At 43.9% G+C, this 22,738-nt stretch overlaps 1 protein-coding gene across 3 annotated transcripts in view; it reads right to left on the bottom strand.

The window, feature by feature from the left end:
- The window catches only part of STAM2 (signal transducing adaptor molecule 2), a 41,717-nt gene extending 27,936 nt beyond the window's left edge, over positions 1-13,781 (bottom strand). For all 3 annotated transcript variants that reach the window (XM_040971572.1, XM_040971571.1, XM_040971573.1), the window contains exon 1: positions 13,651-13,781. In XM_040971572.1, the coding sequence (XP_040827506.1) occupies positions 13,651-13,690 (40 nt within the window). In that variant the 5' untranslated portion in view covers positions 13,691-13,781. The remainder of the gene's footprint in view (positions 1-13,650) is intronic.
- Between the last annotated feature and the right edge of the window lie 8,957 nt (positions 13,782-22,738).

The following is a 22,738-nucleotide window of genomic DNA, read 5'->3' on the forward strand; positions in this document are numbered from 1 at the left end:
TTACATAATACCAAAATACCAACAAAGGCTCAATAGTTAAGTAGTGTCTCTTCCCAAAGATTAAAAAACAATGGATGCACTTCAGAACACAGAACACTCTTGCAACAATTGTATAATTAAATCACACTGATTCTTTTGTGTTTAGTGACTTTTAATGTTTTCAAAATTATTCATGACATAGCACATATTAGCATTTCACATCTTTTTATTGCTGAATTAACACCACATTGGGCAGATATACATTTATCTAGCCATCAATTTATCATTTGGTTACTGCTTTTTTTTTTTCTATTAACATTTTATTCTGGTTCCAGGTGTTTGATTTTGAGTTAACAGCAGAAGATATGAATGAGATCCTTAATCTAGACAAAAATGTCCTGTATACCATTTTGAACCCTTCACCTCTGTGATTACGATTACATTAAATGTATCATTTCCTAATCTGCATTTCCACTTATATCTCTTCCCGTACATAAATTCATATCTACACCAATTTTTTAATAGCTGCATAATGTATCATTACATAAAGAGTGGCCACAAATTCCTTAATACAAGCTGGTGAGAAGATACCAACAAACTGTGGTTCAAATCTACTACAACTCAATCTCTTGTCTTTGTTGTACCTGCTGGTGTTGCTCATAAGGATGCACCACACGGAATAACGTCACATAACTAAAAGGGCACCATCTGAGGCACAGGCCTTTCTGAAGATGTTTCATAACATAAATACTTTAACATCTGTCTCTACTAAATCTCCCCTCCCCTGGAATGAATATAAGCTCCATTTTTGGTTGCTTGTTCCCAATGATCATTTATCCTATATAAAATAGTATCTAGGGTACACTGGGTGTCAACATGAATGAATGAAAGTTGTGACTCCATGTACTATTACCCTTGTACAATACTTGAAATGTGGGAAAGAATGGTAGTGCTTCTGAGTATGTGAACTTTAATGCTTTAATTCCTTTTTTTCTTTAAAAATTTATTTATTTTTATTACAAAGTAACATATACAGAGAGGAGGCGAGACAGAGAGGAGGCAAGACAGAGAGGAAGATCTTCCATTCGATGATTCACTCCCCAAGTGACCTCGACGGCTGGTGCTGCTCCGATCTGAAGCCAGGAGCTAGGAACTTCCTCCAGGTCTCCCATGTGGGAGCCCAAAGCTTTGGGCCATCCTTTACTGCCTTCCCAGGGCACAAGCAGGGAGCTGGTTGGGAAGTGGAGCTGCCAGGATTAGAACCTGCACCCATATGGGATCCCGGTGCATTGAAGGCGAGAACTTTAGCCACTAGGCCACCGCGCCATGCTCAATGCTTTAATTCTAATGTCCAAAGTGACCTAAGAAATGTCTGTGCAAGATTCTTTGTGTGTGTGTGTGTGTGTGTGTGTGTGTGAGCGCAATCTTCTAAACCAGCAGAGCCTTGCTGCTGAGCAAACATCTGAGATGTTGTAAAGTATCACGTTTCATCAGCAGCATCACCTGGCAACAAAAGGCAATGGCATTTAGTGGGCTTGTGACATCTCTGCTTATCAAAGAGAAGCTTGAACTCTTAGGAGTCTTAGCTCTGGAAACAGTTACCTAGGGAAGACAATGCCTTGAAAGATAGGCAACAACTTCCTTTACTTAGGAGTGCAGGCTTAACATTCCAAGTCCAAAGGCAAACCACACAGAACACATCTGATTTGCTTGCATCACACTAATTTTTCCTCTTATGATGGTGTTTTGTTTGTTTCTACTGTAATAAAATCTTTCTTTTGATAACAGCACTTGGCACAGTGTTTTAATTACCTCAAGAGGAAATATTCACCCATATTCTTTTCTGTATGTTATTTCTGTTCTATATTTACAATTATAGTATATCTGAATTTCATTTAATAGATTAGGGATGGCACACATGCGATAAGCATAGAACACTATTTTCACTATTTTTTTTTTTTGCCAATGGTTCCAACATTTAAAACTCTATATTCCTCACATTCTAAGAAATGATCAACATCAATGACATATTTGTGCACAAAATATACACAAATTTAAGCAACTGAGCTTGATTTTAGACCGTATGGTAATCATTCACTAGGTACGTTATACCAGAAGTCATTTCTCATGAGGTCATATAATGTAATTAAATATAAAGCAATTTTTGAAATATCAAAATAGAATATTATCTACTTGTTTTTTCATTTTCCTTAAGAATTGAAAAATTCTGACCTAAATACTCTTCTCAAGCACAGTATGTTCTCTACAAATAAAGTACTCACACTTATACTTTTTTTAAAAAAAAATTAAAATCTGAAGATTTTATAATGGCCTGCCAACAAGGACTGCATTTTTCAAGTGAACTACATAACAGTTAAATTATGTACTTAGATGCATTTTAAACTCCTGAGAAATTTTAAATATTATAATTAAGAAACCATTATTTTATAGCATGTCACTTTGCCCAGTGCTTGGTGCCCTATTGTACATTGTCTTATGTCCAATGCATAGAGGCAGAGAGCTCTCCTGGGGCATAAATGCCAAATTGCCTGCGTTTAGTGGGTGTAAGTCATAACATTTCATCACCAGGCTCTGATTATTGTACCTAGAGAGCCTCAAATACACAGTGAAATAGTTCAGAAAGATCCCAACAGTATCATAAAGAATCATTCTATCAATACCTGCAAGGAACAAAAAGACTTGCCCTCTACATAGTGCATTATGCTCCAATTTCAGCTTTAAAAGGAACTCAAGCCAACTTACACAACTTTTAATAACAGATTCTATCAGTAATTTAAAAAAATCAACTACATAGCAGTCAGCACTGTGGCACAGCCAATCAGCCACCTGCAATGCTGGCATCCCACATGAACACCATCATGACCAGGCTGCTCTACTTCCAGTCCAGTTCTCTGCTTGTGACCTAGGGAAAAGCAGCAAAGTTCATGTGTTTGGGCTCTTATCACCCCATGGAGGAGACCCAGATGGAGCTACCAGCTGGTGTGAGCCTGGTCCAGCTTGGTTGGCCATTGCATTCATCTAGTCAAACAGCAGATGTAGGATCTCTCTCTATCTCTTACTGCACCTCTCTTAAACTCTTTCAAATATATAAAATAAATCTCAAGAAAAAAGTACAGAAAACAAGAATGCTGGCAAGAAATCCTTAAAGCTCCTCCTGCTATATTTGGAAATGAAACTCATGATTAGTCTCCTGCTTGCAAGCATGACTGAATATCTGGTACTAGACTTAGTATCCTACCAAAACATTGATAAAACAAAATCAACATGGTAACTTTTGTTTTCTTTCTTTCATTTAAAGATTTACTTATTTCCATTAGGAAGAAAAATTTAAGGCAGAGAGAAAGACAGATAGACAGATATTCCATCCACTGGTTCACCCCACAAGTGGCCACAATAGCCAGAGCTGAGCCAGTTGAAAACCCGGAGATAAGAGCTTCTTCCAATTCTCCCAACCAAACACAGGATCCCAAGGTTTTGGGCCATCTTCCACTGCTTCCCTAGGCCACAAGCAGGGAGCTGGATGGGAAATGGAACATACTGAGTATGAACCAGTGCCCATATGGGATCCCAGTGCATGGAAGGTGAGGACTTCAGTCACTAGGCTACCACACTGGGCCCAAGGTAAATAATTTTATGAGATGAATGACAGTTCAGTTCTGAGATACTGAAGGGAAAAGAAATGTAGAAAGATGATCTCTACATTCTGCTTGAGAACATATTAGAGTCCCAGCACACAGTGGGCCTTCTGCCTTGGTAAAGCAGTTGGGAGACGCAAACTAGATTTGATCCTATCTTTTCCCTTCCTTTCCCTTTTCCCCTTTCTTTCTTTTCTTTTCTTCCCCTTCCTCCCTCCCTCCCTCCCTTCCTTCCTTCCTCTCTCTCTTTCTTTTCCTCCCTCTTTCCTTCTAAAGATTTATTTCTTATTGGAAAGTCAGATTTATAGAAAAAAGGAGAGACAAAAATAAAGATCTTCCATCCACCGGTTCACTTCCTAACTGGTCATAACTGCCAGAGCCAGGAGCCAGGAGCCAGGAGCCAGGAGCCAGGAGCCAGGAGCCAGGAGCCAGGGTATAGCATCTTCTTCCTAGTTCTCTCATGTGGGTACAGGATTGCAAGGCTTTGGGCTGTTCTCAACTGCTTTCCCAGGTCACAAGTAGGGAGCTGGAAGGGAAGTGGAGCAGCCAGGATACAAACTGGTGCCCACATGGGATCCTGACGCATGCAAGGTGGACTTTAGTTACTAGGCTACAATGCTGGGCCCACAGACCAGATTTCTAAACTCAGGGATTTACTTCAGGTCTTTGGTACAGGGCTAGGCTACAGACACTCAGGAGAAGTCCACTGAGGTCCGACAGATATCACCTAGTACAGAGCTGAAACGTGCTGCAAAGCAAAGTCATCTAGCCTTCAAAGGTCAAACCTTTGTGTGTCCTCCAAACCTTAGAAGTTGTCCTAATCCCAGAGGGTTCTTTTCACGTGGCCTCTAAAGAATCAAAGTTAAATTAGCCCTGCTCCGATAGGATAGGATTAGTGTCCTTTGAAAGAGACAAAGCAGTACCTGACTATTCATTCCCCTCTCCAAGCCCCTTTGCCTGCACCTTCCCCGACCTGCACATACCAGGGTGAGGCCATCTGAAGACACCATGAGGTGATAACTCTAATGCAAGGGAAAGCTAGTACCTTGACCTTGGACTTTCAGCTCCCAGAACTGTGAGAAAATAAATTTCCAATGTGTAACCCACCCAGTGTATTTTGTTCCAATAGCCTGAGCAGACTAATAGCAGAGCACCCAACCAGTGAGAACACTTGATGCATTCAGAAGAAATGCAAAAGGCCCTATCTTAGGAGACAAAGCCCTCTAGGTTTCAAAATTGAAATTGGCCTGCTTCACATAATATACACCCAAGTCTGATAAAACCTCAAAGATCCTCTAATACAATTATCTGGCAGAACAAAATGTTTACCATGTCCACCAAAATACAAAATATTACTAAATATTCAAGAAAACCCACAAGCAAGGTAAAAGTAGTCAGTTAGCAACACATGCCCACCTAATGCATTTGCAACTTGATCAGAGAAAAAAAGGGACTTGTGACAGTAACTGGGCAGATGATAAGTGGTCAGCAAAAATGAACAAATTTTTAAAAAGCAGAAATTCAGGCAGTCTAAGCTGTGTTCTAACTTCAGGATTACAAGTCTTGCAACTAAATCATGGTAACCAAATTTATGTACACTGAAATGATATTAACAGAAGACTCTCTGTACATTAAGACAGAGTATAAATCTTTCTTCAAGTGTATAAAACTATTAAATATGAAACAATTAGGACAATATATACAATATATTCTTTTGTACAGTGTATTTTTATTAGAATACTTGTAATACTCAACCATATGAAAATAATCAGTACATGCAGATAATGAAAAATGAAAGAAAGCAACACAAAAATTTATTATTATGAGGTCCTACCTACCAGTATGTTTCAACATGACTAAAATAATGCTTAGATCTCTGTCTTGGTCCATTTGGTGCTGCTGTCATAGCATACCCAAGGAACGTAATCTGGAAAGGACAAAAACATCTCACAGTTTTAGAGGCTGGAAGTCTAAGCTGCAGGGCAGCTTTTGGGGAGGGTATTCTTACTGTGAGCTTACACAACACAAGAACGAACTGATGGGCCCAGTACAGTGGCCTAGTGGTTTAGGTCCTCGCCTTGAATGCGCCAGGATCCCATATGGGCACCAGTCCTAATGCCGGCAGCCCTGCTCCCCATCCAGCTCCCTGCTAGTGACCTGGGAAAACAGTAGAGAACAACCCAAAGCCTTGGTACCCTGCACCCATGTGGGAGACTCAGAAGCTCCTGGTTCCTGGCTTCAGCTTGGCTCAGCTCCTGCCCTTGTGGCCATTTGGGTTCTTCCTCTCTGTATATCTGACTTTGCAATAAAAATAAACAAATCTAAAAAACAAAACAAAACAAATGAACTGATTCTACAAGCCCTTCAGAGAGAAGCACTGATCCACTCGAGAGAGTGAATCCCTCAGCGCCTAAACATACCCTAAAGACCTCACCTTTCAACACTGTTGCCTGGGATGAAATTTCCAGAACATGAATTTAGGAAGATAATATTTTAAAGTTAAGGCATAAAAATCTTATAGGAAAATTTCTTTTATGTATTAGAAGAAAAACATACTTATTTTATACTCAAAAGTGTAGTATTAGAACAGGGGAAATGCAAACAATTTTTTTCAAAAGCAAAAGCAAACTAGATTATAAAAAGTGGTAAATGAGTAGAATTGATTTTGGTATTAACAGGAAACCACATTTGACAGCTTTTACTAATGACAGAAGTTCTTTCTCTAGACCACATCAATATAAACCAAATAATTTGAAAATCTAGAGTCAATTCTTCCTAGTTTTTGAATAGCACATATCAATTTTATCAAAACAATATATATAGTTGTTTTTAAGTTTCTAGCCCATACCATTCATATAAAATTAAGATTAAAGTGTTTAAAAGTCTAATACCTTAACCTGATCATATATGTTATAAATATTTCACTTTCTTTGATCCCAGTGATAACAGCCACAACACTGCACAGTACTTGGGTTTTCCCATTTAAGGTTGATTTATTTGGGTAAATTTTAATTGATACAAATCTTCAGCTTACTGTGAGAAAAGTAATGATATCAATCCTACTACAAAAGAGTTGTGATACAGCAGTTAAAATCACTACTTACAACACCGGCATACCATAAAGCCATCAGTTTGTGTCCCAGTTGCTCCACTTTTCAGATACAGTTCCCAAAGAACAGCCAGAGAAAAGCAGAAGATGCTGCAAGTGTATGGGTCTCAGCTACCCATGCAGAAGACCCACATGAAGCTCTAGGTTTTGCCTGGCACAGCCCTGGACACTGTGGCCATTTGGGAAGTGAACTAGTGGATCAAAGACCTCTCTCTCCTCCAACTCTAACATTCAAATAAATATATCTTTTTTCAAAAGAGTACTATTTTTAAAAGTACGCTGTCCATATGTTCTCAAATGAAAACCTACTTGTAGCTGAGTGCTGAGTACCAGACGATCAAGAAAAGCAAAGGGAAGGCATTTGGCCCAACAGTTAAGATGCCACCCAGGCATCCACACTAAGTACCTTTAGCTCCACATCTGCTTTCAATGTAGCTTCCACTGATACAAACTCCAGGAGGTCCAGCTACCTCCATCCCTGCTCCTACTTGAGAGCAAGTTCCAGCATCCTGCTTTTGCCCTGGCCCAACCCTGACTGCTCTGAGCAAATGTGGAGTGAACCTGCAGACAAAAGATCTCTTTCTGCCTTTCAAATAAAAATAACTATCAATAGAAATTAAATAATACTAAGCATCTTACATATCCTGAATGACTCCTGAAGAAAATGATGTTCCCCTATTTTATGGATAGGAAAACTGACACATCATAAGGCTAGAGATTAAACAGTAACACACAGATTTCAAGCTGGGCATTCTGCCTCAGAGTACCTGTTTCGAGCTTAAACCACCATGTTACACAGGCACATCATATGGCCACATTAAACTGTCTGTTGAACGCAACTTTTCTTTTTTTCAAATGATAAATTCACTTTGCCCAACAAGTTGTTTTTCTCTGTATTAAACACACTAGATAGTTTTGGGGAGTGAACCAGTAGATGGGGGAGTTTGCTGCCTTTCTCTTTTTTTTTTTTTAAAGATTTATTTTTATTATGTTTTTATTGGAAAGGCGGATATACAGAGAGGAGAGACAAAGAGGAAGATCTTCCATCCGATGATTCACTCCCCAAGTGAGCGCAACGGGCCGATACTATGCCGATCCAAAGCCAGGAGCCTCTTCCGGGTCTCCCACGCGGGTGCAGGGTCCCAAAGCCTTGGGCTGTCCTCGACTGCTTTCCCAGGCCACAGGCAGGGAGCTGGAAGGGAAGCGGGGCTGCCGGGATTAGAACCGGCGCCCATATGGGATCCCGGGCGTGCAAGGCGAGGACGTTTAACCACTTGCGCCACCGCGCCGGGCCCATGCCTTTCTCTTTTAAATAAACTATTTTTTAAAAAATTTATTTATTTTACTTGGAGAATTACAGAGAGGGAGAGAGATATTCCATCTGCTGGTTCACTTCCCAAATGACCACTGGGCCGGTCTGAAGCTAGAAGCCAGGAGCTTCAGCTGAGTCTCCCACATGGGTGTGGGGGCCCAAGGGTCTGGGCGCCTCTCTGCTGCTTTTCCAGGCTGCCAGGAGGGAGCTGGATTAGAAGAGTAACCAGGACATGAACAACTGTCCATATGGGATCCTGGTATCACAAGCAGAGGATTAGCTTGCTACACCACTGCAGTGGCCCCAATAAAAACTATTTTAAGTATTTCTGTTTTGTATTGACTTGAAGCAAGTTATCACAAAATTCATGTAAAATAACAAAGTCCAAAAATAGCTCAGACATCAAAAAGGAATGTGTACTACCATCCACACAGCCACAGATATTACCATGTGGTGCTGCTGTAGGGCTGGAGAAGTACAAACACAAGCTTCATGTAAGGAAACAGACTACAGGGACAAAGTGCTGCAAAATGTGGGCAGGAAGATGGTGATCAGACAACCGGCTATTACAGACTGTCCACCAACTTACCCAGTTAAATGAAAAATCAAGTCTGATAGATTAAAGAACTAAATATGAAAATCAAAACTTTAATAAGACTCAGAAAACACTGCAAGGCCCTCAGAAACTCAGGGTAGAACTGGCCTTTTTAAAAACCAGCTGAAGGCAGAGATCTTTCACCCATTTGCTCACTTCCCAAATGGAGTAGGCCAAATCCAGGCAGATCCCCACGTGGGTGCCAGGGACCAAGTCCCTAAGTGCTCTCACTGCATCCCAGGGGGCACAGAGGCAGGAAGCAGAGCTGGAGCTCACACCAGGCACTCCAACTGAACAAAGAACGAATCCAAATTTGAAGAAATACAGGAAGATGCTTACAGAGCTGCAATGTGGCTATACCTAGTACACCTTTCGGAGTTTGTAGGTCTGGCTGTAAGACAGAAACTTGCCAGAATTCCTTGCATCCTAACCTTTGACCAAAATTCACCTAGCAAAACACCATCAACTCCTAAGCACATTTCTTATATCTTGACTTGTCACAGTTTTTCTCAGGCACTGAGAAAAGGATTTCTTCTCACACGAATGGGGTCAGGACTGCTCAATCTCCACTGAGACCGTACCTACCAGAAGCTCTTGACTATTAAGTAACTGTATCATATATGCTTCCTGCTGGCAGAGGCTTGGCTGGGCACAGATGCATAGAGGCAGACAGTCTGTATTACTCAGATGCAACACCAAGAAGCTGATCCTTCAGGGTGACACTGCTGGATTCCCAACAGCCCACACATGTCCCAAGGGTGGCACTGCTTTGTTCCTTACCCCCATTTCTTTTCCAGAGCAGAGCGATTTGGCCAGGCTAGATCTAATGTCACTAGCAGTGGCCCTCCAGGTTCACCAACCACTGAAACAGCACAGTGTGTCAGCCATCTAGTGGCAAGTTGCGGTAGCTGACCCCAGAAGATGTTTTTGTGATCCCTTGTAGAAGCCACACACACCAACTCCAGGAGAATGACAGTCCTTGAGACTCAGAAGCCTGCTGCACCCTCTTCTATTGACCAACGATCTCTTTCCTTTACCCTAACACCTTGCATTCATTATTTTGAGTAGAACTGGGGATAGGAACAGAGCTTTGGGTAACAAGTGTAGCCAGGAAAGGGGGAGGGAAAGGATAGTTTCCTACCTGCTGTCCCTGTCTTCTCTACAGGTAAGAAGGCTATTTTACACACAGAACGTCAAGCATTTCATGTATATGATCACACTACGTGTTGCGGCTTGGATGAGGCTCCCCAGGCAACAGTGCTGAGACATGAAGGCATCTTTAGGAGGCATTCTGGGCTAGGAGGGAGCCACTCCGCAGAATGGACTCACATGTTCCTTAAAGCACCAGGTTCGGGTCTAGTGCCCTACTCCTCACTCCTGTAGGCACCCACTTCTTGCCCTGCTCACTAGGCTCTCACCAGGAGCAGAACACAGGTTGAACCAAACCAACCTTTTGTAAATGGCCCAGTCTCCAGTGCCCTCTGACAGCCACAGAAAACTGAAGGAAACTCTGCATCATAATTCTATACATGTGAATGTGCCCTCCGCCAGGCTGAGAACTTCTGGAAGGCAGGAAGGCAGTGTGTGTTCACTTTATCACAATGCCTGACACACAGCAGCTACCCAAGCCAGAGTGAACAAAGGTATGATAGCAAGAACCACAGAGAAAAACCTGCTGAATGAGGATGAGTTATACAAAGATTAAGGATGGAGACTTCAGAAACAGGTCATTAGGTAACTGCATCACTGCACACACACCAGAGTAACTTACACAAACAAGAAGGCAGCTGTGTCACTCAACAAACACACAGAGTATGCTTACACAAACTAAGACGACAACATCACTAGGGCACAGAACCTTCGTAAGATCCCCATCACATATGTAGTCCCTCCTAAAGCACCCATATGCCACCTGACTGGAAGTGATACTGCTTGGGAAAGGAACATTTCAAGTCAAGAGATGACTTGCTTTGTCTTGCTTAACTATTTCACATTAAAAAGAGCTTTAAGATATGAAAATGCAACACATAATCTTTCTTACAGTACAGATTTAAAACCAATTTGAGCTCCACAGTCTTTCATTACACTTTGTAATTCCAATCACTCAGCTAGAATGAATTTTTTATTTTTACATTGCCTTTGAACACTGAATTCAGTCATACATGAGCTGATAAACACTTGATGCTTTGCTTGATGGGACTTCCCATGAGATGCTTAATAAAACAGTGTTTTGGGGGCTGGCACAGTGAGTCAACAGGCTAATCCTGTATCTGTAAGCACCAGCATCCCATACGGGCACTGGTTCCTCCTGCTCCATCTATAGCCTGGGAAAGCAGCAGAACATGGCTCAAGTCCTCGGGCCCCTACAACCCTGTGGGAGACCTGGTAGAACGTCCTGGCTTCAGATCAGCTCAGCTTCAGCCATTGTGGACATCTGGGGAGTGAACCAGGAAATGGGAGATCTATGGAAGATCTCTCTGTCTCTCCTCTCTAAATCTGCCTTTCAAATAAAAATAAATAAATCTTAAAAAAAAAATTGTGTTTTTTATATGATCAGCAGTATCTCTTTTACTGATCCACAAACCTGCAGGGACCTCAGGAGCCACTAGGGGGAACGTCTGGGAAAGTATAGTGAACCAAACTCCTCAGTTTACTTCTATCAGAGAAGTTTTCACTCAGGAAGCAAATAGCTTTTTTTTTTTCCAGATTTTTTTAATTGGAAAGTTAGATTACAGAGAGAAGGAAACACAGAAAGATCTTCCATCTGCTGATTCACTCCTCAAGTGGTTGCTACACTACAGCTGAGCCTCTTCAGGGTCTCCCCCGCGAGTGAGGGGGCCCAAAGCTTTGGACCATCCTCGACTGCTTTCCCAGGACAGAAGCAGGGAACTGGAAGGGAAGTGGAGCAGCTGGGATATGAACCGGCGCCCATATGGGATCCTGGTGCACTAGTCACTAGGCTATCACACCAGGCCCAGCAATTGGCTTCTAAGAAAGCATTATTTCCCTTGAGGGAACACTTAAAGCACTGCTGGTGAGCAATGCAAATTAGTGCAGCCACTGTGGAAAACAGTGTGCAGGTTTGGTAAACAAAAACAAAACTGGATGTAGGCCTGCCATGCGATCCAGCAGTCCCACTACTGCACATATAACCCAAAGACCTGCACACGGTGAGTCCGAGGTCCCTGCACCACCGTGTTTATAGCGCATTGCAGTCCACCATTAGATGAATGGGAAGATGAAGAACAAGTGGCACACCCATGGAATATTATTCAGCTACAACAAAAAGATCGAAATCCTAATGCTTGCAGCAAAACGGTCTCAACTGGAGCACAATGTATTGAGCGAAATGAGCCAGACCCAGAAAAATACCAACTATGGCCTGTTTTCCCATACAAATAGTAGCTAAGACTTTCAAAACAGAGAAATGTCTGCACCAGTATCACTGTAAATGTAGTTTTGTAAAACTTTAATACCTTTGTCAAACCAGTGGTTAAGGATTTACACCAGTATAATTTTAACGGCCTGGAATTACTTTAGAATTTGATGAAATGGTCATTTTTCTATTCATTATTGTTTACTGTTACTGCCTGTAGTTCCATTACATTAAGGTCTTCTTGCGATTTAACTTATTAGGTAAAGTATTAATCCTTTCACTTTAGTGTATATCTAAAACATGCTATCTCAAAAGTTAACAGAATGGGGGGGAGAGAAAGTCACATCAAGTCTGTTAAATGTTAACTAAAGGTAAAGGAAAAAAACAGCGCTGCCTTCCCTCCCTCCACCCAATTTCCCTTCCCTCCCTCCACCCAATTTCCCTTAAAGGAAAAGTTGTTTGTTTGTTTGTTTTTAAATTTTGAAATCATCTGTCTTGGGCCTGGCAGAATGGCTAAATCCTCACCTTGCATGCACTGGGATCCCACATGGGCACCAGTTTGTATGCTGGCGGCACCGCTTCCTATCCAGCTCCCTGCTTGTGGTCTGGGAAAACAGTAGATGATGGCCCAAAGCCTTGGGACCCTGCACCCACATGGGAGACCTGGAAGAAACTCCTGGCTCCAGATGGACCTCAGCGTGTAGCCCCTGCGGCCACTAGGGGAGTGATGCGACTGAGAAAGGGTCTCTTTCTCTCTCTATAAAACCTGACTTTCCAATAAACAGTTTTTTTTTTTTTTAAGAAATTATCTGCCTTACTGTATTTTGCTCCATTAGAACAAGTTTTCCCAATGGTCTCCAAAGGCAGGAAGGCAGAGACAAAGCCATCTGGGTTCCTCTGCCAGCAAGAGTTCCAGGAAGTAATGGAAATACTGATTGGACAGCGATCTAAGGGCCATAAGTACGGGCACTCTGACTCACGGATTGGGGATGACATGAGATCCCCAAACGGGGCATTTTTCTAAAACTTCCTCATAATTACAAAACGTCAACTATGAAACAGAGTGTCTGCTGAAAATGTTCCTATTTCTACGTGGCCCAATTTCCAATCATAAAATTAAAACCTAGAGAACCAGTTTATTTTACTGTGTTTCTAATGCCCTAAAATAAGTTCTTAAACTCAGTCCATCATCTTCTCACTCTACAGAGGAAAACATCCGCGCTCTCGGGACCCAACAAACAGGAGGCGTCCCCCTTTCCCCCCCATCGTTCTGAGATTCTAGAGTTTTCCCCTTCATCTTCCCTAACGAAACGACACAGTCGCATCTGCAGACTCCAGCGCTGAGCTGCCCGGGACAGTAGGGTCTCTCCAAAGACAAGGGGAGCACCAAGTTCCAATCCAAAACTTCTCTCCGGCCAACTCCAGCTCCGCCCTATTGCCGCGCAGGGCTGTGCATCCTAGACAGGCAGGAGATGCCCCCCAGGCTTCTCGTGAGGCTCCGAGATCGCCCCCCAAACACCCCGACACGGAAGCGGCGGCACCGCCCCTGCCCGTCCGCGCAGGGCTGCCCGCCCACTTCCCAACCGGACGAACAGCAGCCGCAGGAGCCGCCACGGCACTCACCCACGTCCTGCTCGAAGGGGTTGGCGGCGAACAGGGGCATCTCGCCGGCGTCCGAGCCCAGGTCGCTGCGCTCGCGCTGAGTCCGCACAGCTCCTCCCCGCCGGCTGACCCGCGACCGCGGCTTCCTAGACGACTCGGCTCTGGCCAGTCTCCCAGCCCTCCCCTCCGCCAACCGGCTCGGCATCTGCCTGCCCGACGGGCTGCCCGCCTGCGCGCCGCCCCCAACGCCGCTTTTGGGGCGACGTCCCCCCGGCATCGGGCATCCTCTCCGCGCTCTCGTCTCAGCCCTCCACGGAGAGGAGGCAGCAGTTGGGGGTCCCTGGCCTGGGCAGCAGTCAGGCGATGTCCGCGGACACCTTTCCGGCGCTAGGACCTCGGCAAGCCACGGAGTCGGGGCCCTTCGCGAACGGAAGTGGAAAGCGGTCCGGGCGGGCGGCGGGGGCGCGGTCGCCCGTGTTCTCTGCCGGGGCCGCGGGCTGTGACCACTCTGTCTCGCGCTGAGCGTCAAGTTCACCCCTGGCTCCTGGGTCGCTGGCGGCCGTGTCCCCGCGTCCGCGTCACAGTCCAGTCACCCTGGAAACGCAGTGGGCTGGGAGTGTGTGAAAAGCTGAGCTCTCCTCCGCGACGTGGAGCCTGTTGCGCCCCAAGCCCCGCGCCCGCAACCGCCCGGGAAAACCACACAGCAGTTACGGCTCTGGGGGGTCTCCTGTCTATCGCCTCCCAACTCCGTGCGCCGATAAAGCCCCCACTCTGAGAACCCGAGCACAAACGAGGCGCACCCGAACCGTCCACTTATACAGGGGGCAGTGCAGTGGGTGACAGTTCGGCCCGAGTAAAATCAACGCGGGTTCCTGTCCCATCCAGCCAATGTATTTTACATCAGCCTTGGACTCGCGGTCCCTCTTATAGCTTCCGGCATCATTTTGCATTGCATGGACAACTTCCTAAGACAATTCCCTCTGGGCTGCTTGTCTCCCCTCCTGAGAAAGCGCTGTCACAAGTTTTGTACTCACAGATTTAAAAAAAAATCAAAGGGAAAGGGCATGTGGGGTGAAATCTGCAGGAAGCCAGGCACAAGTGCCCGCGTGCTTTCCCGGGGCAGTGACCAAAGGCATGCATACATTTCCCCCATCTCCCACGTGGGTACAAGGGCCCAAGATCTTGAGCCAGCCTCTTTCCCTGTCCAAGATCATGAGCAGGGAGCTGGATCAGAAGTGGAGCAGCTGGGACTCAAACTGGTCCCCGTACGGATGCCAGTGCTAGAAGGGAGACAATTATCCTATTGAGCCACCACGCTGGCCTGATTTTTAAAGAACCACTTGTAGCTAGTGGGTTTCAGAACAGAAGAGTTCTAGTAAACGTGAAGAAGGAATGAGAAATGGGAGTGTCTGCTACTTTCCTTAGGCCCGCTATCTTGTATCACTTATCAAAAATGTGTGCTTTCTACCTTTATCTGTTTTCACCTTTTACCTTTTTTCATTGTTCACATTTGGGAATTTAAGATATAATTCAACAACCTATCTTCTCCTAAATCCTTTCTCAGTAGGTCCTAATCTGCATGGCTTTACTTCCTGGAAGTTTTATTGCACATGGTATTCCTTTAAACTATTCTTGTGTGATAGCTTTCCAAGAACATGATATAGGAATCTGTTTGTTAGTTTGTTTTGTGTCCTGGGTCTCTCCTCCAAGAAGTCAAAAAGCAATTAGCCCATGACTTAGAATAATGTAAACACAGTTTATGTCCCAGTCTAAATTCAGATGTTGAATCTCCACATCCCCCACTACCAGCAAGGGAGGGTATTTGAAGTGAGGCCTTTGGAGGGTAACTGGGTCCTGGGGGAGCAGCCCTTACGGATGGGCTTGATGCTCTTCTAAGGGGCCAAGGGCTTCTGTGTCTCTGCTATGTGCAAACACCACAGGAAGCTGACAGTTTGCAGTCAGAACTGAGAGCACTCACAAGGACCCAGCCGCACTAACACACTGTAGAACCAGAAATGGATGTCTGTTGTTTCTAAGCAGCCTGCTCTGTGGTTCTTTGGGATGGCAGTCTGGACTAAGACTGGCTAGACAACCCTGTGTATAACTGATCACCAGCACTTTGCTTCTCTGATTCATTCTAGCCTTGCAGTCTCCACCATTGTTCTCCAAAAGCCAGATGAAAGGAATATGAGGTGCCCAAATACCCAGTAAACACTATGTTTTGTACCAGTTCCCAAAAAATATTTTATTATTGGGGCTGGCACTGTGGTATAGTAGGCTAAGTCCATACCAGCATCGCGTATGGGCACCAGTTCGTGTTCTGGCTATTCCACTTCCCATCCGGCTCCCTGCTTATGGTCTGGGAAGGCAGCAGAGCAAGGCTCAAGTCCTTGGGTCCCTGCACCCGTGTGGGAGACCTGGAAGAGGCTCCTGGCTTCAGACTGGCCCAGTTCTGGCTGTTGTGGCCATTGTTGGAGTGAACCAGCAGATGGAAGATCGCTCTGCTTCCCCTTTTCTCTGTGTAACTCTGCCTTTCCAATAAAAATAAACATATTTAAAATATGTGTTATTTGCATCTACTTGAAAGGCAGAGAGAGAGAAAATGGTATCTCTAGTTCACTTCCACTAAATATCCTAAATAGACTGAGCTGAGCCAGACTAAAGCCAGGAAACATGAGTTCATCTGCTTTCTACATGATGGCAGAGGCCCTCAGGCTTGGGCCCTCTCCTGCTTTCCCAGAACACATTATCAGGAAGCTGGATGAGAAGTAGGGTAGCCAGGCCTCTCAAATGGCAGTTAAACTCCTTGTGGCACAACACACTCCCCTCTCAGCCCTCCAAATTTCATTTCACATTATGTTGCACATTCTCTTGCACAGGAATAAAAGCATTTTTAGGAGCATTACACATTTCATTAAATATTTACTTTAGTATACATTGAATACTACCATATGAAAAATACTGGGGTGGGGGACAAGGATTGATAGGGCAGGCATGAAAATGACATAATTATTGGGCCTGGTGCGGTGGCGCAGTAGTTAAGGTCCTGACTTTGCACGCCCGGGATCCCATATGGGTGACGGTTCTAATCCCAGCGGCCCCCGCTTCACATCCAGCTCCCTGCCTGTGGCCCAGGAAAGCAGTTGAGGACGGCCCAGTGTTTTGGGACCCTGCACCCACGCGGGAGACCTGGAAGAGGCTCCTAGCTTTGGATCGGCATAGCATCGGCCATTGCGCTCACTTGGGGAGTGAATCATTGGACGGAAGATCTTGCTCTCTGTCTCTCCTCTCTGTATATCCACCTTTCCAATAAAAATAAAATAAATCTTAAAAAAATGACATAATTATTGCCCTTAACGAGTCATATTCAGGTGGGAAAAGAGTAATATATAAAAATTACCAATGGAAAGAAACAGGAAAAAGAAATTTCTGGCTGCTTTTATGGTGCAGGGGGTTAAACCATCAGCTGCAATCCTCTGTTTCCATGTGGCTCCCTGCTAATTCACCTGGAAAGGAAGCAGAAAATGCTCTAAGTGCTTTGACCACTGCCACCCTGTGGGAGATCCAGATGGAGTTCCAGGCTCCTGATTTCAACCTGGCCCATCTCAGGGGGTTTTCCTACCAGCAGGTCCCCAAAACCACCAAGGGGATATGGTGATGGTGTTCTTCAGCCACAAGAACCACCCAGGACAGTCTGATGGAGCATGACTGTTAATTGTAAAGCAAGCACAACTTATATAGACTAGGAAAGGGTCAGGCAGAAGGGGGTTCCCCAACAGTCCTCTGAACCAGCAATGACACTGTAACTGGCTAGAAGGCATGTTTGTCTCTCTGGACCCTCCAAGCAACTCACGTTGTTCCACACACAGAGCTGGAAGCTAAGCCTCAGGTCACATTCACCACCTGTGCTTGGCAAGTAGGCTGTGGGTCACGTTTGACTTCTTTGAGTTGCTTAACAAGGAAGTTCCAGCGCAGCTTGTCCAAGGACAGAGAAAAGAGACTGGGGTGCAGCCCACCACTTTCACTGCATGACCAGTGAATAGGCCAGGTTGAGGTTCAGTTAGCTGAAACCACTGCTGGGGGTTTCCTTGGGGACGTGGTGTGCTGTGTGCCTACAACCTTCCACAAAGTCTAGGCAGGCAGGCAGAGATGAGGGCGAGCTCCTACAGGTCCAGCTGCAAGTGCATTCAGGACATCACCCCTCTGCTACTTCCCCTTTTGTCTCCGTCACTCTGCACTTCAGGTGGTGTGTGTGTGTGTGTGTGTGTGTGTGTGTGTGTGTGTGTGTGTGTGTGTGTGTGTAAGTGACAAAAGGGAAAATCTTGGTGTTAACTGAGTATAGAACAACAGTATTTTGGTATGTACCCATTCCAAGTGATATTCTATCTGCCTTGATGAGGGTAGTTTAGCTCAACAAATTTGGTGCTGAGGATGCTTCTGAATAGTAATTGAGAAACGTTATCTCAGACTGAATTCTAAAGAACTGGATAGACTGAATCTTTGGCAAAAATTAAAAGGGAAACTTGGTGTTTTGGAAATCAGTTTATGGAAATAAAGGTGACTTGGGAAAGTAAAAGAAGGAACAGGAGGAACAGGATTGTTCATATTAACATGGGTAGAAAGGAAAAAGCATATAAATCCAGGCCATTGTGTTGATGCGTCTCAGTTTCTACGTTTTCAAGACAAATATTGCAGGACAGATCATCATAAAGCTCACGGCCACAAAGGCTTCAGCTGCACAGGACACCTAGTAGAACCACATGATTTTATACAGTCACTGTTTTTGCTGCCAATCACAATTCAAGATGGTTGTAATGTGAATAAATCAGCTTGATTTTTACCTCATAATATAAAACTTTAGAGAATTCTATACAATTTTCTTTGTCATCACCATTACCATGCTTCTCCAGTAGGTGGCAACATTGCCTCACTTTCAGAACTTCAATGAATGCCTTTAACTATGAAAGAGTCAAACTTTGGAACAAATTCCAGAGTCCCACTTTGGCCAAAATTAAAGAAGGTGCTTATTCTATTTAACGTATAAAGTCATATGAATAACATATCTCTAAAATATACATAGTATATGCGTAAGTTTTAAGTGTGCTAAACTCAAACTTATTAACATTTTTGTTAAATCATTTTACAAATGAATGTAAATAAAACCACGATTTATTAAACACTAACATTAGCTTAATCTTCACTACCAGATTTTAATCATCTCCTTTTATTTAAAAAAAAAGTTTTATTTGAGAGGCAAAGAGATAGATGGAGGCTGAAAGAGTAAAACACAAAGCTCCCATCTGCTGGTTCATTCCCCAGCTGCCTGCAACAGCCAGGAGGAGGCCATTTGCAAGCCAGGGGCTGGGAACTCGCTCAGGTCTCCCCAGCCAGGGCCAGGGCCCCCACCACTTGAGCTATCACCTGCTGCCTCCCAGGATCCCCGGCAGCAGGAAGATAGCATTGGGAGCTGGAGCCTGGAATCCAACTCAAGTCCTCCAGTACGGGATGCAGGCCTCCCAACTGGCACAGTTACTGCTAGGCCAAATGCCAGCCCCTCCTTTCATTTTCAGTGTGAAGGTAGACATTTGTTTATACTTCATTTCATTATGTGTTTATTATGTGTTTACTCCTGTATTCTAGAATTTCTTTGAAATAGAAAAATATGTAGTGTGTCTGCATTATCTATAGGTGCCCTGCTGTGCCGTGAAACCCTAGAATTTCTTAATCCTGGCTAGCTATAACCAGCTGCAAAATAGTAATTGTCGATCAACATGTCCTCGTCTTTCCTTACACACATCACTCTTCATCCTTTGCAATTATATTTTTATCTTCTATGAGATCATTTATTTTTTCGATTCCATCCATGACTGACATGTGATATAGGTCTTTCTGTAATTGGCTCATTTCCTTTAAGGTAATGACCTTCAGTCCCACTCATGTTGCTTGCAAATAACAAAACTTCATCTTTTTCATGGACAAATGCTATTTCACAGTGTATTATGTACCACATGCTCTTTATCCACTGTGGGTGGATGGATAGCTGGGTTGTTTCTATTTACCTGGCTATTGTGAATCGTGCTGCGGTCAACCTGGGCAGTGTTAAACGGATGGATGCTGTTTCCCTCGGACTCGCACTCAAGAGTGGGATCATTGGATCATAAGGGTGTTCTATTTTCAGGATTTTTTTTTTTTTTGAGAATCCCCATGCTGTTGTCCACAGTGGCTTTATTAATTTACATTCCCTGACAATAATATGCAAGGGTTCCTTTTTATCCACGTCCCTGTGAATGCCTGTTATCTTGTGTCTTCTTGATGAAAATCAATCTTGCTGGAATGAGGCTCTTACTGTGGTTTTGATGATTAGTGATGCTGAGCACTTTTTCATGCGCCTGTTGTCTACTTGTATGTCCTCCTTTCATAAATAGCTGTTGTATCTACTACCTGTTTTTAAATGGCACTTTTCTCCTTTTCAAAGCTGAGCCAATCTGAAACCAGGAGCCCTTTCAGGTCTCCCATGCAGGTAGGTGCACGGTCCCAAAACCTTGGGCCATCCTCTATTGCTTTCCCAGACCACACGCAGGGAGCTGGATGGGAAGTGGGGCAAGCAGATTAGAACCTGTGCCCATATGGGATCCCGGGGTGTGCAAGCTGGGGACTTTAGCTGCTAGTCCACTGTGTCGGGCCCTGAATTGATTTTTTTTTACAGATTTATTTATTTTTATGGGAAAGACAGATCAAATTTATGGGGAGAAGGAGAGACTGAGAGAAAGATCTTCCATCTGTTGCTTCACTCCCTAAATGGCTGCAGTGGCTGGAAGCTAGCTGATTCAAAGCCAGGAGTCAGGAGCTTCTTCCAGGTCTCCCATGTGGGTGCAGGGTTCCAAGGCTTTGGGCCATCCTCAGCTGTCTTCCCAGGCCACAAGCAGGGAGCTGGATAGCAAGCAGAGCAGCCAGTACATGAACCAGCATCCATATCAGATCCCAGTATTTACAAGGTGAGGATTTAGCCATGGAGCGATTGCATTGGGCCCTAGACCATTTTTTGATGCCTTTCCCAAGAACATTTAGAGGCAGCTGGATGAGAAGTGGGGTATCTGGGCCTTGATAAAAGTGCCCATATAGGATTCCAGCACTGCAGGCCATTTAACCACTGTGCTGAGGCACTGGCTCTCATCCAGGTATTGACCTGGCACACTCTCTTTTGTTGTGTTGTGTCTACGTCTGGTTTGGTATAGAGGTAATGAGGACCTCACAGGATGCATTTGGAAAATTACTTCCTCTTCCATTTGCTGAAATAATTTAAAAAGGATTGTTGTTAATCCATCTTTAAATTTTTGCAAAATTCAGCAAGTGAAGTCTTGTAGTCTTGGGCTTGTCTTTGGTGAGAGATTCTTTATTTCTGATTCAATCTTGCTGCTCATTATTGGGCTATGTAGGTGTTTCACATGATTCAATTATAGTGAGATGCATGTTTTCAAGGATTTGATTGTTTCTTTGGCAAATTGGTCAGCAGAACTTAATCCACTGCCCTCTTGACTGCATTCCCATTCATTGGATGTTTGTTTCTATTATATGAATTCATCAATCTGCAGAGGTACAGAAATAAGAATAGATGATACAAATAAAATAAGATGCTTTTCATGGACACAATTCATATATACTTTCTAAGCCAGCTTATTATACATGAAATTTAGATATATTTTTAAAAAAATATTTATATTTATTTGAAAGGTAGGTTTGCAGGGAGAAGGAGAAAAAGAAAGAGAAAGGCCTTCCATCTTCTGGTTCACCCCTCAAATGGCTGCAATGGCCAGAAGTGAGCTGAGCTGAAGCCAGGAGCAAGTATGTTCTTCCAGATCTCCCACATGGATACAGGGGTATAAGGCCTTGGGCTCTCCTCCTCTGATTTCCCAGCCAAGGGAAATTTCCCAGCTCAGAGGTAGAGCAGCCAAGACTAGAACCAGCATCTGTATGGGATGCCAGTGCTGGCAGGTGGAGGATTAACCTGAGGAACCACTGCACTGGTCCCAAGGTTGTTTTCACATGTATTATCTGGTTCTCCAGTGAAGTTTATTTATTCCTTCTGGTCAAAAGAAATTTTCAACTCAACAAATGTTGCAAAGATAAATAATAATAATAATAATAATAATAATAATAATAATAATAATAAAAGAAATTGCATTTGTTGCAGGTATCTTCTGTAAGTGTATTTAAATTTTAACAGGGTATTTATAAGTTTTCACTTCAATCAGAGGGCAAATGTCCTAAGAGTCTAAGTTATCCAGGAATATAATATCAAATAATGCTTCTGTAGATACAATGACTGTCTTTTCCTTGTATTGCCTCAACCTGGATCAAGCAGTGTGCAAACAGCTGTTAGTTGGACAGACATATCTGATGAGTCTTGGGCCTCAGGTGGCTAATCCTGTGGCTACCTACAAGTTTCATGAGAAATCTTTCTAGATGTCTCCCCCTGCCTATTCCTATGAGTCTGCTAATTCTATTCCACGTCTTTGATTCCCAGCTTCCTCCTTGATGCTGTTCCTCTTTTGATGGGACACTTCAAATTCCAATAACCTCAGATATCATTTACATCACTAACAACTTTCGTTCTCCTGGGTTCTTCCAGCTTTGCTGTCAGTTTTGTTTCAAATATTCTTGGACATTAAGTTTTATTACCTCCCACACACATGAATTGAGCTCTGTCTCACAAAGAACTCACCTCAATCAGGGAGGGCAAATTCAGAGACGATGTATCAATGAGAAAATGGTAAGCCATGTCCTTTTTACAAAAATTATTTTGTTTATTTGTTTGAAAGGCAGCATTCTAGAGACAGAGGGTAGAAGGGAAAGAGCAAGAAGAGGCAAAAAAGATGGAACCAGAACCCATATATATGCTGCTTTCATGGGTTGCAGCATTACCCACTATGCCACAGTGTCAACCCCAAAAGCACATCTTAGGGCCCGGCGCGGTGGCACAGTGGTTAAGGTCCTCACCTTGCATGCCCGGGATCCCATATGGGCGCAGGTTCTATCCCAGCAGCCCCGCTTCCCTTCCAGCTCCCTGCCTGTGGCCCGGAAAAGCAGTCGAGGACAGCCCAAGGCTTTG

The sequence above is a fragment of the Ochotona curzoniae genome, unplaced genomic scaffold (genome assembly GCF_017591425.1).
Source record: "Ochotona curzoniae isolate NIBS_2020 unplaced genomic scaffold, NIBS_Ocur_1.0 contig_2210, whole genome shotgun sequence".
NCBI lineage: Eukaryota > Metazoa > Chordata > Mammalia > Lagomorpha > Ochotonidae > Ochotona > Ochotona curzoniae.